Here is a 24,191-nt window from a genome sequence, read left to right on the forward strand (position 1 = left end):
TTTGAAACAGACTTGATCTGCTTGCAATATAGAGGAACCTACATACCAAGTTTGGTGTCTCTATCTCTTATAGTCTCTGAGATCTAGGCGCTCATACAGACGGACAGACAGACGGACATTGCTACATCGACTCGGCTATTGATGCTGATCAAGAATATATATACTTGCCTCCTTCTGCCTGTTACGCACATATTCGTTAAAACAAACCCAAAAGACCCCTGTACTTTTTTTTTAAGTACGGGTTCTAAAAAACTATACGATAAGACGTATGCAGATATAAAATTAAAAATAGGACAGTCCATACTATTAAAAACGAAACAGGTCACAAATTAGACAGTAGATACGAAGGACCTTATTTCATTATTAAAATAAATGAAAATAATAATATAAAAATAGAAAGCAACAAAAAGAAAAAAACACAAATCACTGCGGACGGCAGTTCGCGCTAGTGACGAAAGCAGCACGAAGGAAATTTGGAAAATTTTCTATGACTGTCCGATCAGATCGAGTTATATTCCGATCAAAAGGTTTAGTCCTAACTTACAAAATGGCATACTAAAACTTTTCTAACTCACCTCGATACGGCGATTTTTATTTTTAAAATTCTACTGAAAAATACGCGTCGATTGATACCTCAATCACCCAAATCCGATAACTGGTTAAAAAAAATAAATAAATTTGAAAATTTTAGTGGACTTCTCAAAATGATATGAAAAGTCAGTTTGTTTGTCTGTTTGTCCGTTTGCATCAAAGCGCTAAAGAAGCTTAGATGTAAAAATAGGGATTTATTCCTATTCAAAAATCTAGAAATGTTTGTTCTACGACTTTTGGAAAAAACCGCTAGTTTAGCGGCAAAACGCTAAATCCGCTAAAAAAAAAAAGCGCAAAAATGAAACCATAGAAGCTTTAGATATGTCCTATATATCATTGGAAAGGTGTGTTTGAGGGTTTTTAGGCGTACCTTTAAACTTTTTTTCTAAAGTACTCAGGTAACATTTTACAGGTGAAATAAAGTTTTTTAGCTCTCATTTTGGCGATTTCTGACAAACGGCTCCAACGATTTTAAATTTGAGTATGTTGTAGAACGTAAAATTTTGCGGTTTTTGCTAAATGAAGCATACATTTTGGATGAGGGGCTTGGAAGATATTACCTGTTAACTGAATATATATATTTTAATAAGTATTACGAGAGGACAGCAGCATCAAGGCAGCCAGAGCTTGAGAGTGTATAGCTGACAGCTTTGCGTTTCACAAATAACCAGCGCTGCCCGACAGTTTTGTTTTATTTTGCGCTGCTGAAATATCCAGCGTTGCCAGACAGTTTTGTTTTGTTTTGCGTTGCTGAAATATCCAGTGTTGCCAGATCGTTAAGTTTTGTTTTTAGACGATTTTTATTTTTAAATATGAAAGAATTTCAACTAATAAATTTACATTTTTTCTATCTGCTTGCATTAATGATAAAGTTACAATGTCAAAATCAATAGCAATTGCAAAAATGTCTGATATCAAACAAAAAAAAACATCTACACGAGGTAAAAGTCTAGTGACAAAAGCATATTCCAGCCCTAACATTTCTGATATCCAATTTTGTGACAAACAGAACAAATTTAATATAAAACTTAAAAAAAAAGATAAATATAAATTAAAAAAAAATTATACTATCTGCCGGCATTACTGATAATAATATGCGTAATTCATTGAAATCGGTACAAATTTATCAATAAATATTATGGAACAGTTCTTAATTTAATTAAATAATTTTTTTTTAATTTATCTTAATGTTTAATGAAAAAAATTATTAAAAATTAATTAACTAAAAAAAGTCTATCGATATGTGCATCAAAATTGTATATTGTAATGAATACCGATACATATATCGATGCACATATCGATAGCCGGCCGGAGTGTTCTTGTTTGCCATCTCGAACACAACGATCATTTTAAAATGTATCAGCAACCAGGACGCTACTCATTAAGTATTTTGAAGTCTGTTTTTTATTTTTTCCATCTTCCTATGGCTGCCAGTGCTCATGCCACAGTGAATGCGGCAAACGCTGCCAGGGCTGGGAAGCTGCCCCACCCACATATGCTCCAGCTGCCCAAACATGGATGCGTGGGTAAGATTCAAAGAGGAGCAGCGGTTCATCCAGGCTGGGCTCAAGTCGGCCAGCCACAAGCAGGAGTGGGCCAGCCGGTGCCCCAACTGGTGCCTCAACCTGTGGCCCAACATGTAGCTCAACCGATGGCCCAACCGGTGGCTCGAATGGTGGCCCAACCGGGGGCTCAAATGGTGGCGCAACCGGTGGCCGATGTATTGGTCCCCCTGGATGAATTTGGCAACGTATTTCCCGGACAAAATTAAAAAAAATAAAATAAAATACCCAAAAAAAAACCTAATTTCATTTTATTTAAACATTTAGCTTTATTGGAAATATTTAGTATTTAAACTTACACTGATAAAAAAAATGTTCTAAAATCAAGATTTTGGTCTCAGAACTAAGTTTTTGGTCTAAAAAATGCGTCGAGAACATGAAAATCTTAAATTAAGAGAACACATCTTGATTTTAAGAACATTTTATATAAGACCATGTTCTTATTAATAAGATACAAAAATCTTATATTTACAAGACCAAAACATAAGTATAAATTAAAACTTAATATTTTAAGAATAAACATAGACCAAGCAGTTTTAAATTCTCAAGATAAGTATAAGAATAAACTTCTTAAAATTAACTATTCTTAAGAATTGAAATATTTTAAAGTAAGATTAAACTTCTTAAAATTTTAAGTTCTTATTTATAGACAAAAAACTATTAATATCCCAAGACAACAATTCTAAAAGTGAGACCAAAGTTCTTAAAATTTTAAGAAGAGGTATTCTTATTTATAGACCAAAAAGTATTAAAATCCCAAGACAACAATTCTAAAAATGAGACCAAAGTTTTTAAAATTTTAAGAAGAATTATTCTTATTTGTAAGACCAAAAATATTCAAATAAGATTTAAGCGTTTTATTAATTATTAGGAATTATTTCCGTTTATTTATATTCTTATAATTACAAAATAAAATAATCTTTTTGATTGTATATGCTTTTCGCGAACATATGTTTAAGAGTTGTTTAATCTATATAAATGTAAAGGTGGAGTTATAAAATCATTTATTGGTTTAAGGCATGTTTCCGTACATTTGGCACCAACTTCATATGATTGAAAATGATGATCGAAGCCTTTTACATTAATTGAGTTGCAAACAATATACAGTCTTTCGTTATGAATTATAAAATAAATAATGTTATATAATTCAAAATATATGCTTCTTATAGCTAGGTAATAACTATTTTTATATTGTGTTCCCTTATGAATAATGTCATTAGCAAATACACAACTTTCTAAATCTATGCCGTGATTTGCAAATAAAATAATATGAGCTTTTTTGATTACATTTTGGCTTTCAACAGTTAATACTTTATGAATAGGTTCAATACCATTATCATTATCAAACAAAAAATTTGAGAAGTTGATGCTTGCTTTTAATGCAGCTGTGTATGGCGGATTTTTTCTAGAAGTAATATTATTAAAATATAGTTTTGATTCCTTATGCTTTGCTTCAAACCTCATCGTCCATAAATATTTAGTGGTCCACACATTTCTATGGCAGTTTTATAATGTACCATAAAATGGTGTTTCGGTTTTAATGCACCATATAGTTCAGTGTATTTACTATGATGTTTTTTTACCAAAAAATTTAAGCGACATAAATCTTCGCCAATAAAAGATGATTTGAAAAGAATATCGATTATTTGAAGAAGAACTGTAAGAAGTTTTCAATGCTTATTTGTTATAGGAACAAGATCTCCAATCATTAATGGAAGAAAGTGAACAAAAGAGCGTACTTCGCTGGCAGTCATTTTTAAATAAAATTTTTTCAAGTTTGCAATATTTAATGGATTCGAAATGTTTCCGATTTCGATTTCGCCAAAGCTAAAGAGTTGTTTTCTCCCATTTATGTCGTCTAAAGTTATAATTTTATCATTAATTAACGATGTTAAAATATTACAAACATCATAGGCACATACACCCTCAAAAATGTCATGCATTATGTCAAAGCAAAAGTTTTCAGTAACATGAAAGTTTGTTAAATCATCAAATATACACACGTCTTTTACACCTGTTTCTTGAAAATCGTTTTTGCGTAAATCCAATTCATAACTAACTTTGTTTCTTAATGATTCTACTACTTCACACACATAATTTTGCATTTCCATTTTTGTTCTTGAGCATGCTCGAAAAAATCATTTGGAATTGAACGACTGAACAAAGCCCATTATGCTATTAACGGCTAGACTGTCTCCAACAACTTGTCCAAGAATAAATCTTATCTTGCGAACTTTTCCATCAGTTTCGATTTTAATGCCATTTTCTAATTGTTTCAACTCACGTACAAGGTGATAAAATTACCAACATCTTTTAAATTTTTTGAAGATACAAATGAAACTGGAAAAATATAATTTAATTTAGATAAAAGATGTTGTGGCATGGATGGAAAATTCAAATAACATCCGCATATTGAAAAAGTGTGGGTGCAAAAAGCATTATTGATTTGGAAATCGTCGAAGTACAATACGTATGGAAGAACTATATCAAACTTATATAAATTCATTTTAAGCTTAAATACTTGACCACTTGCAAAATTACTTGAAATGTTTTCTTTCAATAAGTTTTCCGTATTTTCTAAGGTATACTCTTAGAGTTTAGGCAACTGAAAAATGGATTTAAAAGTAAATTCTAGTGGCATTATATAAATGCTGACACGACTAGGCCCCAATGTGGGATTTCCGTTGCAGATAATGTCAGTTATATTATTGCTTATAATAAATTTGTTTGGATATTCAAGGATTTGATCATGTTTTGAATTTCTATTACTTGATTTCGCTGCATAAAGTTTTCATTATACAAGCTTAAAGCTAATTTTAAAACCATCGTATATTACTGTCATTTTGCTCATTATTTACATTTTCATTTACAAAACATTCATTATTTATAGATTCATTTAGAATAGATATTTCCTTATTAATAGACATTTCACTTACAGTAAAATTATTCAATATATTTTTAGAGTTTGACTTTTTGAAATTAAAAGTATTTTCATTTGTAGCACACTTATGTATTCTTTCCAAGTGAATTCGAAAATTTTTGAAATCACAAAAAATTTGATTGCAGTTATTTTCTACGCAACATAGTTTAAGATTTTTCTTAGTCAGAAGGTGATCTTCTTTAATATGTTTAATAAGTACTTTGGGTTTAATTACTTGCTTTTTACATAGAAAACATGTGTATTTCTTAATAGTTTATCAAGGAAGTAATATTTGGAGATTTAATATCGAACTTTGTATTAATGTTGTAAAAATATTGTTGAATGAAAAGCCAAGAATCACGGTAAGCTATAGGATAATCTAGTTTAAGAACTTGAAACAATTTAAAGCATACGTCTATACAATCTAGCAAAGTGGGAAGTTTTATCAAATTTTTATCAAAATATATATAAAAAGTCTTTAAATCTGTATCAGTGTATCCTTCAACAATTATGAAGTCATTAATAGTCATTATTAATTATAGTCATTAATATTTATCAATCGGAGAAAAAAGTTTTCTTGCGATTCGATTAATGTTGCCTTCTTGCGTTTTTTTGCTCATGTGTTGTCCTTGAACCGAGCACTTGACGGCAGAACCCCATTCAATAAAATAGCGAACAAATAGTCTTCTGCATCTATTAGAGAAATTAAAAAATCTCATTATTAAATTCAAATGAAAAATTAAAGTTCTGGGGTAGGTCAGATTCTACAGAATAAAATAAAAAAGGAATTAAATATTAATTTACATAATTTAACCGATGATTAAACAACATCTATTATGTAGATAATATAGTTTTTAATAATTTAAATATAGTACTTTTTTGGGGTCACGTTAATAATTTTAATGATGTTAGCTATTTGTTATGATAATTCGAATAGGTTTTAGTTCGATTGCTTAACATTATGGCTTAGATATGAGTCTGTACAAATATAATTAGCTTATATAAATGTTATATGCATTTAAGTGTGAGGGCACAAAAAGTGTGCAATAAGGTAAATTTTTGTGTTTACATTAATTCCTATCAGATAATGTAAAAAATATTACAAAAATACATAATAATATATGGAAATTTTTCAAATCGCAGCGATATCTGCGATAACTAAGAAAATAATGTACAATTATATTTATATGTGACATACAGTTAGTAGTATTTAGCTATACAATAAATTTATGTATAAATTGAATGGGGAAACGAATGTACAACTACATAAAACGGAGCTCGTATTGAGGCGAGTCCGTATCATGAACTTTCGTCTCGTCTGCAGGCTCAGCACTTGCTCGTGCTCATGACGATGGTGACGTCGTATGTTCAATCGGTGGGAGTCCATGATGAGTATGATATCCGTTCCATAGTTCCATTTACATATATGTCTATATAAAAGCTCTAATACACTTACCTTTATTTTTTGTCTTCTTGGCATCGGCAAATTGTTCTTTGCAGCGCGCACTTGTCAGATTTTCGTCATAATAGTTGGCAAACTTTGTTTTAAAGTCTTCCCATTTTGAAAGCAGAAATTCTTGCTTTGCGGGGTACAGTTTGTTGAAGTCAATCTGTAATTTTGTAATTGAAAACATGTAAAAATTTCGATTGTCTTTTACTTACCAGATCTGAAGCCCTAGAATCCTTAAGCTTTGGCCACTTGCTAAGAAATTCAATGGAATCCATTATCCAAATCACTCTAACGCACTTCTCTTTGACTTCTTTCCAATCGGAACAGTCTCTCTGTAAATCGTTTTTTAAAATTCCAATTGAGAAGTCCACCTCGTCGCTTGGGGTTTTGTCAGCCTCAGACTCCTTCACAACAGTTGAGCAAACATATGACTCATATTTAGTCTTCTTGCTCCGCTGATTGCGATATCTGGAAATCAGTTTTCCTCCTGCATTGGCTTTTCCTTTTCTAGGAATAAAATAATATTCCTGCGAATGATATACAAATAATTATAATTTATAATCGGTACTGAAATTTGAGATATAATTTATGGTCTGTAATTAAAAAACAAGTGGAAAAGGTTATAGTCGAGATCCCGACTATAGGATACCCGTTACTTAAGTTAAATATGTATAAACGTATTTGTTTTAAGAATTTTTTTTTAAGAAAAAAGGATTTTGTTATTATTAATTTTTATTATTTTATATTCCCTGAATTCCCTATTGGGGCATGGCTTGTTGTTCAAATTGCCTCCTCGCCGCGCGCTTTAGTTTGCCACCCAGCGGGTACTAGGTGACAATCCAGGAGGAACCACGTGGAGGTAGTGCGTCGACTTGAGAATAGCAGGGACAAGGATCATGTGTCATTAACCAAGTCGAATGCACTAAGTCATTTTACCTTGTATGCTACTCCCCATCCTCCCTCCTAAAGAATAACCATCTAATAATAATTAACATCTAATAATAATAAATAAAAAAGTTTGCTTAAAAATAACCATACCATAATAATAAATACACCGTTGAGAAAATTATTCAGATGTATATAAATACGTATTTTATTTCTCTAAGGTGTGGGCTCAGTTGCAGTGACTATAATTTCGCCATGATAACTATATGTAGTTTCAAAAGTGCGTGCACTGCTGTCGGAGGTATTTGAAAATGCCCAATCAATATGGGAATTACCATTTGTTGTGGATGTTGCTAGGTCTAACAACGAAGTACAGCCTTTAGAATTCACTAAGAAATCAAAAATTCTTCCACAACAACCTGCCATCGAGTGAAGACATAAATTGAAATCTCCTTACACAAATATGTCTGTGTTAAATAGGGAATGCGTTTCAAATAGCTCTTTAAACTCCATTTCGAATTTAAGTAACGGATAGGTTGGACTTTTGTAGACTATAAGAAATCCAAATGACCTGTATTTCAAAATGGCATATTCAAACACTGGAGAAGTCAAGTTCCTACTATTAGCATAAATGCGATCACTAGTAGAAAAACAGATATTCTCAAAAAGATCAGTTTTAATAAATATGAGAATGCCTCTCTTTGGTCGATTTCCGTGAGCTAAGGACTGGCAATCTAGTCGCACTGCTGTAGTAAAGACAGAAATATTGTATGTTTCGTTTGAGTATGTAGAAGCCTCAACAAAATAGAAGATTGGAGCATCACCAGATCTGCACACACATCGTTTATGTGGCAGTACAACTTTCCGTATTATGAAAGATAATATTCAAACTTGAACTATTAAATAAACAGTTGAAGTGCGTTTGAAGTAATTTTTCGGATCGTAATTCTCGAAGCGCTCTATCTGAAGCTGATTGCTGATTGCCACATATAATGCTTCTCTTCGCATTCCTGGACTAGTGTAAGCCAAAACTTGGCTATATGTAGCTCCTTGACTCTTGTGGATCGTTATTGCCTCGGCTGGTACGACCGGAAACTGCTTTCGATCGATTTAAATCTGCTCGTTGGAGCGAAATTGAAAACTTTTAATATTTTTATGCATAGGGGTCCATAAGTTTTTCACTCGATGACTGCACTGAGCCCGTACACTAACACCTACGCTATCATCAAAAAAAGAGATCCATAGAACATCTGGAGTATTCGTTGAACTGAATCCAATCTCTTTTAGAACGCCAGAAGCTCCATTCACAAGGCCATTGGAAGTGTCTATATTCACTGTTACCATAAATTTGGCTGTGGTTTTCAAAATCAATGAAGTACACAATCCTTGTGTATCAGATGTTTTGAAATTCTTAACAGACTCTAGACATCTGTTCCTAGTCTCTGAGTTAAGATGAGTGGCTTTAACAGAATCTATAGCTTCCGACATATATTGCTCAGTAGGAATTTATGATAGTTTTTCTCTATTATAAGAATCAGTCTCCTGATTACTTGAAAAAAGGTGAATTGCATCACCTGGAACTTGACTTGCATCGCAAATGCGGGTTCTAAGTAGAACAATGTCGTCTGACGACACTTGACCGGATGCCATGTTATTGAGTGCAATTGCAAATGGCTGGTCATCTCGCTGGCGCATTATTTCTGTCAGTTCAAAGTATCTAAAATTATCCCACAAAGTAGACCCAACAATAGCACTATATGGATTATGGGATGCTGTGATGGATTGAAAAATTCATCGATCACCAACTGGTCGCAGTTGTCTAAGATCGGCAAACACGATAACAGAAATTTCCCAAAATGCAATGTCGTTATTGGAGAATATTTGTTTAAGGCGACAATCCAAATAGGAAAACATTTTCGCTCCGACCATAGAAATTTCGTCGATTATTAGAACTTTGAGATCCATTAATCTAAAACGAATGTTGTTTAACAAATCCGGACCTAAGCTCTTAAACGCCGATCCAGCTTGATTAACAGTGAGCGAAAACATGGAATGAAATGTAGAGCCACCAATTCCAAACGCAGCTTTTCCTGTGGGAGCACACAGTAGAATTTTTGTTGTTGCTGGGTCACATCCTATTCTACGATTATATTTAAGTGAAAGAGACTGATATAATGTCGCTATAAGTCTACTTTTACCGACCCCTGCTACACCGCATACGAACTCATAAGAATTATGGCTATTACTAACATTATGAAGGACATGGGTTAAAAAAGTTTTTTGCTTTAAATTTAAAGATCTAACTAAACTTGCCAGAGTTTCAGGAGAAACAATTGGCGGCATCTTGTCAACTAAATTAACAACATTCAGTTGCGAAGATATCTCTGGTATTGCCAATGCCCTAAATTCCTTATCAACTGCAGCCTCCCCATCTACATTGTCCTCATGCTTTACCTCCATGGCCATTCTAAGCGTGTCGTCTAAATTGTCTATAGCATTATATTTTTGAAAATTAACTTTGATTGTAGCCTCATGCAGGTTATTAAACTCCTCACAATTTCTGCCAACTAGCTCTACCTCTTCATTTCTCCACGGAAAATATAACATTGATAAGACTCTAAAATAATTAGGCCTTTCCGTGTTAGTATTAAATGACCTATGCTTTATAATGCAAGGTTGTCTCCTTTCTCTGATGAAACCAGTAGCATCGCGAAGTGCGTCATAACCACCTAGGTCTCCATCATCACCTTCATTACCTTCATTGTCACTATTTCCCGTTGTCTAGATGTTCTAGATGTCTCACTGATCTCGTAATTTGCAGCAAAATTGGCTAAGCACTTACTTTCAAGGAAATCTGGTCTTTGTATATATTTTTCGTGTAATCCTTTTACAAATATGTCACTTGAGTCCTGAGGCATATTTTGAAGGATATTAGCGGGTAAGAGCATACGAACACGTTGATCCGGTGGAAACGTATTAATATGCTTTCATTTATTGCTGCTTTCAGACAAAGCCATTCCTAGGCAGCAATAAACAGCTTCCTGAGCAGATATCTCAGTGCCATAAATGAATTTATTACCAATAAATTGAAGTTTTTGTCTGATAGTCAAATTGCCTCTTTAAATTTCATTAACGGCTTCACGCATCAGTTTTGAAATGCCCCTCTGTAATTTGTTAATATAATTAATTATATAACATCAGCAAGCATATGGATCCATTATAAATTGAATATCCATATTTGCCCTTTGCATAGAAAGAAGGTTTCTTCTTTCTGCAAATGGTATCTTTAGAAAAATTTGAGGTTTTTTCAAACCAGATTTTAAAGCAAATGTGTAGTCCTCGTAAGAGAGGTTCACTTGCTCGTGTGATAGAAAGTTTTTAAATATGCTTAAGTTGGTAATAATTTCATTTGAATGCTCTTGAGCTAATATGCTGCGAATTTTCTTTAAATATTCCCTATGAAGAGGAAGATTTAGAGTTTCTTCGGGCAGTGGCATTAAAATATTGGTATGAGGCATAGACGGACGGACTGGGGCTATCGTAATTCTCGATATACCTTCATTGGGTATAAGGTCATTTTCGAGCAGAGTTTCTTGTCCTCCAGGATTAAGCTCTTCAGCTTCTAAATCCTCATCCAAAAGCTGTGGCTCCACATTAACATTTTGCCCATAGTTGGCTAATAGCGCCTCCACTAAGGCTGAGTCAGCTTGAGATGCAACAAAAGGAACAGTATCGGATGTGAAATCTGAAATCCACTGCTCGTTAATTGTAACATTATGCTTTTGGTACAGCTCGATATTCACTAAATATCGAACTGCGGCAGCAACTTTGAAAGGTCTTATGGTTTCTGCCATAAAATCATGACCATATTCCAATCGGCGTTTGAGGTGGAGTTGAACTACCTCGGCCTCATGGAAAGCTCGTGGAAGGGATGTGACAATTCTGGTTACTGAAATAGGAACATTAACAACAGCTCCATTTATGGCACTCTGTCGTTCATAACCTATTGCCTTAATAACCATAAATGGAAGGCGTGGAGAAATCAATCTTTCCTCCAATGTAGTAAGCCCCTTTAAGGAATCGTCCAGCTCGGGAAAATCTATCTATCTATCAATCCCTATCTTGTTGTTGTTTTTCTAATACACGACCCTGTTCAGCTCGTGCAAGAGCTCTCTGCGTAGTATTTCTAAGCTGTTCGTCATTCCTATAAGTTCCGTCCAGTCTCCTTAAATGTCTACGGAGAGTATCAATAGCTTGATCTTTGGTTCTAGCTTCTGCCCTAGATCGTCCACTCCTATGAGCCTCTGTGTTCTCAGCTTGCTCTGCTGCTCTAATAGCAGGGTTATTTATTGAATCTTCTCCAAGGGAGACTTACAATAAGTTTATCAAATCTTATATTTAAAGCTTAGCTAACAATCATGTGGACTTAATATGATCAACGGTGCCCCAAGGATTTATTGCTGGGATGGAAGGTCGTTTCGTTTAAGGCGGGTTCGACTGCAAACCCGAGTTAATCGCCGAGCAAGAGGACTTGGGTGCAAGGATAGCTTAATATTGTAGTTCGCCTTTTGTCGTGCTATCTCATCTTGGACGTATGTAACGTTTAAATCTCTATGAATGTTCTCGTTTCGAACATACCATGGTTTGATTGTACTCGCTGTATGATATCAATATTGCTACTGCACGCGTTTTCCCACAGCTGCGAGCCGTAGGTCCACACTGGTTTTATGGTGGAATTGTAAAGTAGGACCTTGTAGTCCAAGCTGAGAGGAGATCGGGGGTTCAAAAGCCAATAGCGATTATTGGCTTTCAGTTTAATCTGCGTTTTTTTTTGCTTCAAGGTGACGACGCCTATCAAGATGAACGCCAAGGTACGTATTTCTTTGGCTTGTGGGAGTTGCGTATTAGACAGTGCTAACTTAGGACATGTTTGCATGTTGAGAGTAAGCGTGATGTGTTTACACTTTTGTTTATTTATTTTAATACGCCAGTCGGCTAGCCAATTTTCTACTACCGCCAAATGTTCAGCTAGACGTGCTGTTGCTTTAATGGGGCATCTGGAACGACTAAGAATTGTGGTGTCGTCGGCAAACGTAGATGTTGTTAGCCGCTCGCTTATGGGGATGTTCGCTGTGTAAATTACGTATAATGTTGGTCCCAATACACTTCTCTGAGGAACTCCAGCTTCTATAATATGATCATCAGATGTAGTAGTGTTGCATCTCACTGCGAAGACTCTATTGTAGGGGTCCCACTCGAGAAGCATATGAGTGTACACTGGGAGCATCGATTTGATTTTATGCATGAGACCTTCAAGCCACACTCGATCGAAGGCCTGGGGGACGTCCAGGAATATTGCGCTGCAGTATTCCCGATGTTCGTATGCTGTACGTATTTCTGATGTTATTCGGTTAACTTGCTCGATAGTTCCATGCTTTTCTCGGAAGCCAAATTGATGTGTTTGGATTGTGTTGTTTGTTCTCAGATAAGGAATAATGCCCGTCAAGAAGCATTTTTCAAAAAGCTTAGACAAGCACGGTAGTAGGCTAATTGGTCTGTACGATGATGGTATTGTATGATCTTTTCCAGGTTTGGGAATCATTATAATGACCGATTTCTTCCTTTTTTTTGGGAAGTAGCCGAGTGTTGTAATCGCGTTGAAAAGTTTACAGATGAGGGAAACAGCACAGTTTAGAAGTTCAATGATCATATTTTGAGTTATTAGATCGCAGCCTGGAGCTTTCTTTGGTTTCATCTGTTCTTTTATGACTTTTACAATTTCATTTGGACGAAATTCAGGTGGTTCATGTTCGCCAGAACTATCAGATACACAGGATGATAGTAAAAACGAATTTGTTGCGTGATTTGGTTGGAATACATTACGTAGGTGAGCAGCAAATGTGTTAGCTCTGTCTTTGTCGCTACGGGCCCAGCAGCCTGAGGAGTTTCTTATGGGCGTTACCGTTTCGATCGGCGCACTTAGCGTAGGGTGATTGGTGATAATTGCTCTATGTAGCGGCGTTGGGCATCTGCTTCTTCATGCTTAAGAGCTTTGCTGAGTCTGCGGGAAGCATCTTTAAAGCGTTGTTTTGTAGATGGCGACCGGTGAGACTGCCATTCACGTCGCGATCGCCGCTTTTCCAGAACTAGTTGTTCTATTTGAAGATTAGTTTTGCGTTGATTGGTCTGCACATGCGAGTGTTATGGAGTAGAGATTTTAGCTGCTGCAACAAGTACAGATTCTAGTAAATAAGCAGAGCAGTCGATGTCCGCTTCGATGTTGAACTGCGTTGCAAGATCGAGGTGAGAGCTAACGTATTTCTTGTACTTGAGCCAGTTGGTTCTGTGTGTTGTGAGTCTATTAGAATATTCCACATATTCCGGGGATTGGATTCTGCCCTTGATCGTCTATTTCTATGAGCCTCTGTATTATTCGCTTGCTCTAACTCTCTATATTCTTCATCTGGTCTTCTATGATAACGACGTAGCGTATCTAGTGCTTGTTCTATGGCTCTAACATCTGAATTCGAAGGTCTGTATCTATTGGCGTTCGTGTTATCAGCCTGCTCTGCCTCTCTATAATCGAGATTTAGCCGCCTAGAGCGGCGACGTAACGTATTGTTTGCCCGTTCTTCCTGCCTAATAGTTGGATCCTGTCGAAGCTGGATCGTTCTCTTGCCCTAAATCTAGTATTGTACCGTCGCCTGGCTGACCGCCGCTGTGTGTTATTAACTTGGTTTTCTGCTCTAACTTCTTCGTCTACCCGACGGTTGATCTGCGACTCTGCGTTATTAAGCCTTTCACTAGCTGCATACTCTAAATTGTCCCTATTTGACATATTCCACAGTCTGCGTCTCTGAGATCGTTGAGAAGCAGTTTGTCTATTTAGCCGGGGCATTTTAAAATTAGTTTATTATAAATATCGTATGTAATTTGTTCAAAAATAAAAATCGCGCAATATATAATAAAATTTTGTTTAAAAAAATATGAAATATAAAAATGAGAATAAATGTTATATATGAAGAATTATAGCTGTAAAAAAATAAATGAAATATATATTTTAATTTATTTAAGATGTGCATATATCGCAGTCTTCAAAAGAAATTGCGAGACACTGCACCTTTCATAAAATAGAAAAAAAAAGAAAATCTTATCTTAATGATACTTCAGATAATGGCTTTGAAGGGGTTCGCTTTGTCATCAATTTCCTAAAAATAAACACTCACGACCCGCCACGAATTAAACAAACTAATAAGAAATTTAGAATTAAATAGGGAAAATGATAGAATTAAATAGGGAAAAAGAAATAATAAAATAGGGAAAGAAAAACGGCTTCACTTCACACAAAAATATGCTTGGTAGCATTAATTAAAGTCAGACTTTCAAATCAATTATTAGGAATTATGAGAATCGAAAAGGAAGGCTTTTGTCAAAATAAGCAGCTTCTTCAGGTGAACAACTGATACTGGTTATAAGCTGGTTCATGTTTCCAATTGTGCAATTGCAGTTATTTTATACCAATCTTTTATGTAGCAACTGCTTCAGGTTGTAACAAAAAAATTCTGCATAGCGTAATATTTGAACCATCCTTTCTGGAGTACATGAGGGGAAAAATTATGCAAAAAACTTTGTACCAACTTCTTCAGGTTAACAACGGTTTTTGGTTATCAACTTTAGCTATCATACGAGCAACTGCTTCAGATTTTAATCATTTAGCAACTGCTTCAAGTTAAGAAAAAAAAATTTTGCTAGAATTTAGAAATAAATGTATTAAAATTTAATTATGGAAAGTTAAAATTGTGTGTCTTGCTTGCTCACAACAACACAGAACACATGCAAGGAGATGTCAGTCTCTCACATCAGCCTGAATCGACCAGCAATTCAAATTTAATGCCATCTTTGCGTCGCTAGAACCAGTTGAGAATTCTTAGGCACAAGAATGACAGAAAAGTTTGCTTGGCATATTGTGTTGCTGTTGTTACTTAGTTGTCGATTCAAAAAATTTTAAATTAGCCACTTCTTCAGGCTTATTATTTTGCTAATATGGTAATTTTCTCTATATGGTAACCGGTGACTTGACACGCTCAACAACATACTACACTTGCATACATGCAAGGAGTATGCTCAATACGATTCGATAGATGCCAGTTCCATCATCATTGAAGATTCATCGGTACCATTTGGGTTGAGTCGAGTAGCGATTCAAGCCGAATGTCATATTTGCGTCGTCAGAACCAGTTGAGAATTATTTGATGCATTTTTGTTGTCTAAACTATAAGAAGATAGATAGATCCCTTTATTCAAACAGACGAGCGAAAGGTTTTTCGCTATTTGCGGGGGCGGAGGGGGGCGTAGCTTCAATTTGAAACAAACTTGATCTGCGTGGGGTATATAGAAGTCTGTGAGTGAAAGTTTGGTATCTCTATCTCTTATAGTCTCTGAGATCCTTTTGTTCATACGGACGGAAGGACGGACGGACGGACGGACAGACGGACAGACACACATGGCTATATCGACTCGGCTATTGATGCTGATCAAGAATATATATATATAGTGTCGGAGATGCCTCCTTCTCCCTGTTACATACATTCCAACGAACACAATATACACTTTTACTTATTTTTTAAATAACGGGTATAAAAATTTATATATATATAGATATTTAAAAAAAAAAATCAAACATGGACAAAATTTTAAACATGAAAAAAAAAAAAATTTTATAATAAAAATCTTTTTAATTTTAACATTAATACACTATATTTAAAATAACTTCATAAGATTACGTTATTTTTCAAAGGGAGGGAGATGTAGTATGCACACATATCGAATACACACTGTAACACTTTGTTGCAGTGGTTACATAAACATAGGTCCCAAGCATATTCAAAGTGCAAAGTAATATGATCGCACAAGAATGCAATGGGCAGCATAAGTGCCAAGTCGGCGTCTAGCTTGCCGCGCATGGCGCTCTCTTTGTGTGCACATAACATTCTCTCTTTTATATATAAAACCCAAAACGGCTGCTCCGCTGCCGGCGTACCTGGCGTCGCAGCCCTTAGCTTGCTTAAGACATTTTAATGTAAAACGAAATTAATCAATAAATGTACTTTAACGAAAACATACGCGTTTCCCTTTTTACACTAGACGTTAAAAATGCATTTAATTCGCCAAATTGGAACATCATCCTGCATACATTGGAAAGACTCGGAATCTCGCCATACCTCATACTGCTGATCCGAAGCTACTTTAATAGCCGTGTCCTTCTGTATGACACAGATGATGGTGAGCAGCAATACCTAATATCTGGTGGAGTCCCCCAAGGCTCAGTTCTTGGCCCACTACTCTGGAACATCATGTATGATGGAGTCCTGCGCATCACCCTACCGGAGGGATGCACGCTCATTGGTTTCGCTGATGACATTGCACTGATCACAGTTCGCAGTCTGCTTGCTGATATCGCCGAAAGCTGCAGCGTTGCCGTCGATGCCATCATCACCTGGCTAACAAGCCAGGGCCTCTCTCTCGCTGAACATAAAACGGAAGCCGTCCTTATGAGCAGCAGGAAAAAACCGCAAAATCCCTCAATTCGCATAGGCGCTACAACGATCGTGACCCGACCAGCCATTAAATACCTGGGAATATTGATCGACCATAGGCTAAAGCTCAAGGATCATCTCCAGTATGCCAGTCTCAAAGCAGCCAATGCCACAAACGCCATAAGCAGGATGATGGCAAACACCAGAGGCCCAAAGCAACAAAGCAGGAAGCTCGTAGCGGGAGTGGTCACCTCAATCCTGCTGTATGGATCATCAATCTGGGCTCCAGCGATGAGCGTACCCACATACAGCCGTGACTGCAAAGCCGTGTACAGGCGATGCGCTCTACGAGTCGCTTGCGCCTTCCGAACTGTCTCAGAAGCAGCATCCCTAGTAGTTGCTGGAATGATCCCTTTGGATCTCTTGGCAGCGGAACGATGCAGTGGAACAACAGAAAATAGGGACCAACGGGCAAACACCTTAACGCAGTGGCAAGCCAGATGGGTAAACTCTACAGATGGAAGCTGGACGAGGCGTCTCATAAGGGACATCAGGCCCTGGATTCAACGTCGACATGGTCAGGTAGATTTCTATATCTGCCAGCTTCTAACAGGCCACGGCTGTTTTAGAGCCTACCTGTACCGCTTCAAGCACACGGACAGCCCATACTGCGATCATTGTCGAGCCGAAGTCGTTGACAACGCCGAACACGCCTTCTTTGTGTGTCCTTTATTTGACCCATTGCGAAGCAGGATGAGCTCAAATAGCCACCAACTGTCACCGGACAACATAGTCGACCATATGCTGCAAACAGAAGAGAACTGGAATGCCGGGAACGGCTGATGGCATCAACCATAATGAAGGAGCTGCGTCGCCAAGAGAGAAGCAGGACCTCAGAAGAATTCTAGGAGCTTATCAAGGCTGCTATTCGCCCCAGAACTTCATTGGCAATCCCGTGGGAGCGAACAAATGCCTACTCTTCTGTTCTTTTTCTTCTTCCTTCTCTTTTTAATCTATTACTGTTATATTTATATATTTCTTGCTCTGTACATACTATCTTGCCTTATAAAAAAAAAAAAAAAAAAGAACACACACACATGAACAACCATTCGGCCTATAAGGTGGTAATGGGTAAGCTGGCAAGACGTCCAATGCCCATGGAACCGGATCAGCTGGTAGCCATCGTCTCAACCCTATTTCCGGAGCACCCACACACCAACCTTACGGCGGGTACCATCAATGCAGTGGTGGAGATAGCTAGTAAAGCCATAAAGGGAGAACGTTGGAAAGGTGGTAAAAAGCAGTACTGCCTCATCACAACACTGGATGTGCGCAATGCTTTCAACTCGGCAAGCTGGCCATCCATTGTAACAGCCTTGCACGAACTCAGGATCTCCGAGTACATCGTGAACTTGATATGCAGCTACTTCAGGGACCGAACTTTGCTGTTCGACACCTCCAACGGACGAATGCAGCACAGAATCACAGGTGGCGTCCCCCAAGGCTCAGTGCTGGGACCAACACTGTGGAACGTCATGTATGACGCGGTGCTCCGGCTGCCCATGCCACCTGGCACCCGCATCATCGGCTTCGCGGATGACATAGCCATCGTCACAGTGGCAAAGGAGCTAAAACACGTGGAAACTAACACAAACAGGGCAATTGCTGAGGTCATAGATTGGCTAGAGAGCAATTCCCTTTCCATTGCGGCCCACAAAACGGAAGCTGTGCTAATAAGTAGCAGGAAGGCTATTGAAACCGCTACCATAGAAGTTGCTGGTTGCACAATAGCATCGAAACCGGCGATCAAGTATCTTGGAGTGCAGCTTGACCATAGGTTGACCTTTAAGCATCACTTGGAGTACACGGCGAAGAAAGCGGCAAAAGCGACGACTGCGTTAAGTGGCATAATGGCAAACATCGGAGGGCCACGACAGCGAAGCCGGTGGCTCATTGCCAATGTAGTGCGATCAAAAATCCTATATGCAGCACCAGTATGGGCACCAGCAATGGCAGTCACGGCGTACAGCAGATCCTGTAAGGCAGCATATCGCACTTGTGCTCTGAGAGTACTCAGTGCCTACCGCACGGTTTCCGACGACGCAGCTCTGGTGCTAGCTGGGATGGTCCCACTGGATCTACTTGCCGAGGAGACCAGATGCAATGGAGATCCAGCTTCCAAAAGGAATGTGACGATGGCGAGATGGCAGGAGAGATGGAGAGCTGCTACCAACGGCAGCTGGACCAAACGTATTGTCCCGGACATACGGCCGTGGGTGAGTAGGAAGTACGGACAAACTGACTTTTACTTGACCCAACTGCTGACAGGACATGGGTGTTTTAAATCCTATCTATATAGGTTTAATCAGGAGACGAACCCGTTTTGCACACACTGTGCAGGGGTTATTGAAGACGCAGAGCATGTCCTTTTTGTCTGTCCTAGATTTTCTGCTGAACGGGAAGAGCTAAGCCTAATTATTGGGAGGAATTTCATAGTCACCGACTTTATAGATATCCTACTTAGCTCGCAAAACAATTGGGTCGCTGTAACCCACATGGCCGCAGATATCATGAAATCGTTGCGTCGCGCTGAAAGACAGCGCAACTCAATTCAAACTCTAGATGAGACTCTAGAAGAGGCCTTCATGCCATCTCCCCTCGTGAGGTAATACTTAGCGGTGGTTCCGAGAGGGAAACGGAGAGTAGGGGTCGTTTAGTGGGTGCAAGTCCACACTTTTCGGCTTTTAATGCTTTTTTCCCTATAAAAAAAAAAAAAAAAAAAAACACACACACACATACAGATATACATGTGGCATTGGAGACATTGGTGTGAAGAGTCCAAGTGCACGTAATTTTTCCTCAGTCCGGTGTATTAAAGCTTGAACCGTTTTCCACCGCCTGGAAAATTGCAGAAGCGATTTAGATTGGTGCTTGTGAGCTGCAACATACATTCCTAGGATCGGGAAGCCCAGCTACACGTAAATTCTCGGCCTGGCCGGTTGCTGCTGGAGTCGAAAGTCACTCAATTATTCAGTGGACAGGGGAGGGACGGCCTGCTGGTAAGTGCCTTTCTCCGTTTTCCCGCCTTTCCACCGGCTTTCGCTCGCGAAGCTCGGTGTTCGCTTTCTTTTGTTTATTTCTGCGCACTCGCTGGTGGCAATTTCACGCTGTCACTAAGCCACTGTTGGAAACCGAGGAGAGCGCGCAGCTGACGACGTATGGGATAAGACGTCGAGCGCTGTACGTTCGCCTTCAAAACGGCCACAGAGCCTTGACATCTTGAGAGGGAACGCAGACGTAACGAAGACGACGGTGGGGCATAACAAACTGCTCGCCCTGGATCTCGCGAAGCAATGCCTCGCGGTAATACCGTGAGATTCCCCGGGCCCATCTACCTACTATTTCTTTACCTACTTATTTATTTTTTGTACACTTTGTTCTTTCCTTTCTTCTGTTCAAAATTATTATTGTTAACGAAATAAAAAAAAACAAGTGGAAAAGGATATAGTCGAGATCCCGACTATAGGATACCCGTTACTTAACTTATATATGTATAAAAGTATTTTTTTTTAAGAATTTTTTTTTTAAGAAAAAAGGTTTTTGTTATTATTAATTTTTGTTATTTTATATTGCCTGAATCCAGTTGAGAATTCTTAGGCACAAGAATGACAGAAAAGTTTGCTTGGCATATTGTGTTGCTGTTGTTACTTAGTTCAGCAACTTAGCAACTTCTTCAGGTTTATAATTTTGCTAAATGTCAATCCCCTTGGTTAGCGAGCTCTCTATATGGTAACCGGTGACTTGACACGCTCAACAACATACTACACTTGCATAAATGCAAGGACTATGCTCAATACGATTCGATAGATGAGAGTTCCATCATCATTGAAGATTCATCGGTACCATTTGGGTTGAGTCGAGTAGCGATTCAAGCCGAATGTCATATTTGCGTCGTCAGAACCAGTTGAGAATTATTTGATGCATTTTGTTAAGTCTAATAATATTAAAACTATTGCATACTCTAAGGAGCTAATTTTGCTTCAAGAGCTTCGGCATGTTAATACTGCTGTTCTACTTGTACGATCTTGCTGCGATTTTATAGGATAATAGATAATAGCAACTTGCAACTCTAATACCCACAAAAACGTATTATCTTAAATACTGTGGGTGTGGTGGTTTTTCGCGATTTGCGAGGGCGGAGGGGGGCGTGATAAAAATGTAATACAAACTTGACCTGCGTGGTGTGTAGAGAAATCTGCGAGCCAAATTTGGTTATTCTATCTCTTTTAGACTCTGAGATCCTTTTGTTTAAAGAAATTACTTTGAAAACATTAAATCGCCATTACTGCCGTTCTACTTGTCCGATCTTGATGCAATTCAGTGGGATAATAGATAATACTAATAGATAACGTTTATTTTACAAAAACGTATTATCATAAAAAAACTGTGGGTGTGGTGGTTTTTCGCTATTTTCGGGGGCGGAGGGGGGCGTGGCTTAAATTTGAAACAAACTTGATCTGCGTAAGGTATATAGAAATCTGTCTGTCAAATTTGGTTACGCTATCTCTTATAGTCTCTGAGATCCCTTTGTTCAAACAGACGAGCAAAAGGTTTTTCGCTATTTGCGGGGGCGGAGGGGGGCGTAGCTTCAATTTGAAACAAACTTGATCTGCGTGGGGTATATAGAAGTCTGTGAGTGAAAGTTTGGTATCTCTATCTCTTATAGTCTCTGAGATCCTTTTGTTCATACGGACGGACGGACGGACAGACGGACAGACACACATGGCTATATCGACTCGGCCATTGATGCTGATCAAGAATATATATACTTAATAGTGTCGGAGATGCCTCCTTCTCCCTGTTACATACATTCCAACGAACACAATATACCCTTTTACTTATTTTTTAAGTAACGGGCATAATAAGCGAAAATTGGCATTCGGCACTGCGCAAACAGTAATTTTTATGTACAAAGAAGCTCACCCTTTTTACTCACTTTTTTTTTTATTAATTTATTTTTATTCAAAATTTTTAGATTAAGCTGAATTTTTTTCGTCACAAAATTAGATATCAGAAATTTTGGGACTAGAAATTGCTTTCGTCACTTGACTTTTACCTCGTGTAGAGGTTTTTTTTGTAAACTTATACATCCTAAACGAAATGGGTTTACGTCGAGAAACAAGTTTAAGTATAAAATTTAAATTGGTTTTATACATCTCGACCAAATTTAGGTAAAATCAGTAAACTATATCAAATGGCTGTCATTGGAACAATTTGTCAATAATTTAGTACAGCAAGGGCATCAAATCTTTTACGTGCCAACGGCTCTGGGTATCATACAGTCTAGTAAACTAAATGCTTTCTAGTTGTTACCAGCCTTAGCTTTTTCTATAGTAATAACGGGGTCTTCGAGAGCGGTGTATGCTCGCCTGAAGAACCGCGAGCAGGGTACGCAGCCCCTAGTCCAGCTTAGCTTTTCCAAAGTATTTACGGAGTCTCCGACACTCCAGTATGCAGCATCGCGAGTGAAGCGAGCAGGTGGCGGAGCCCCTAGCTTTTTTTTTCTTTAGTTGGGCTTTTGCTAATTGCTCTTTAGTTAATCCGCATGAAGAAGAGATACTTGGAGTAGAATCATCGTCCGTTGAGCCCAAAGAATCGACTTAGCTTACGCTAGTTGAGTTGTGTCTGACGGAAGAAAGCTTGTTTTTAGTCGCATCATTTCTTCACGTTAATGAACATAAGGAAGAGTTGGAGGGGTGTTCTTTTTCACAACTAGCGCACTTAGTCCGCGTGCATGCGTTGAGAGTATACTCAGGTAGGACGCAAGTGACTTAAACTTAGTATGTTTAAAACAAAACGATTTAATAGTTTAACCTAGTGTAATATAAATTAACACAGACATAGATGTAATTTTCGAGCGACAAAATTTATTTATTTATAAAAAGATCTTAACAGTACGCATACAAAATTATTTGTTATTTATAAACGCAAATCAGCCATTAAATTATTTATATTAATTATGGATTAATGTGGTCAATTTTAATGTGACCGTCATACCAAGTCCTTAATCGATGTGAAATATCTGTAAATGTGGGACGTTTCACAGCTTGTTCATGCCAACATTCAATCATTAGCGAATACACTGCACTTGGACAATTCTCTGGACAAGAGAGTAGTTGTCTAGATCTGATTAAATTAATAACTTCAGGGTTGCTGTAGCCACTGTATGGCTGTAAAATATTGAAGATTTATTTAGATTCGAATAATTAAATATATATGGAAAATATTAAATATACCTGCATTCCGTAACTATAAATTTCCCAAAGAACAACGCCAAATGACCATATATCACTTTCTGTTGTAAATTTCCCATATAAAATTGACTCAGATGGCATCCAACGAACCGGAAGTAGTGATTTTGATTGCACTCTATATTGAAAGAAAAAAACAAATTTTGAGTCGATTTAATAAAGTCTTTTGATTGCCCATATCTACAATTTTCCAGCCATTTTTATAAATACCTATAATAGTCAGAGCTGTAAATATCTCGCGACAATCCAAAGTCAGAAATTTTCACAGTTAGTCCTTCATTGACCAAACAGTTTCGAGCTGCTAAGTCCCGATGTACATAATGATGACCAGAGAGATACTCCATGCCTTCACTGATTTGCATCGCTATTTGCAAGAACTCCAATTGCAGTAAACATTTTTTTTCCATTGGTGAGTTGGCGATTAAAAATTCGTGTAAATCACCATTAGCCATATACTCAAAAAGCATACAGTAAGGTTCTTTATTCAATATAACTCCTAATATGCATACAATATTTTGGTGTTTGAGGTCCGATATTAAATCAATCTCACGTCGAAAGTCTTGTTGGGTTTTAATAGATGCATTTTCTTTCAATGCCTTTATAGCAACATTTACTGTTTTCTTATTTAATTGCCGTAGTTGTCCTTTATATACCTTTCCTAAAGAAACAGAGTATAATAAAGTATAAAGAAATTAAAATATTTTAGTGTTTTGCAATAAATTAAGTGCAATTAAAATGCAGTTTTATAACTAGGATATTAAGGTATTGTATTTAACTATAAAACAAACACTTCCAAACCAATTGGGATATCGGGATTGACTACGCTGTTAATATTCGGGAATACATGTATAATATACATTGTATATAACGAATTATTAAGGCCTGTTCCGAATTGCGAACGTTTTAAAAAAGTATAAACTATTTGCTGTTCACAAT

General features: G+C 37.3%; 1 protein-coding gene across 1 annotated transcript in view; it reads right to left on the reverse strand.

The window, feature by feature from the left end:
• Positions 1-22,871: 22,871 nt before the first annotated feature.
• The window catches only part of LOC117782563 (tyrosine-protein kinase transmembrane receptor Ror), a 76,674-nt gene continuing 75,354 nt past the window's right edge, over positions 22,872-24,191 (reverse strand). Inside the window, exons 8-10 of the mRNA XM_034619587.1 lie at positions 23,466-23,913; positions 23,241-23,373; positions 22,872-23,174 (exon numbers count right to left, since the gene is read on the reverse strand). Of these exons, the coding sequence (XP_034475478.1) occupies positions 22,962-23,174; positions 23,241-23,373; positions 23,466-23,913 (794 nt within the window). The 3' untranslated portion in view covers positions 22,872-22,961. The remainder of the gene's footprint in view (positions 23,175-23,240; positions 23,374-23,465; positions 23,914-24,191) is intronic.

Source organism: Drosophila innubila (genome assembly GCF_004354385.1).
Source record: "Drosophila innubila isolate TH190305 chromosome 2L unlocalized genomic scaffold, UK_Dinn_1.0 5_B_2L, whole genome shotgun sequence".
NCBI lineage: Eukaryota > Metazoa > Arthropoda > Insecta > Diptera > Drosophilidae > Drosophila > Drosophila innubila.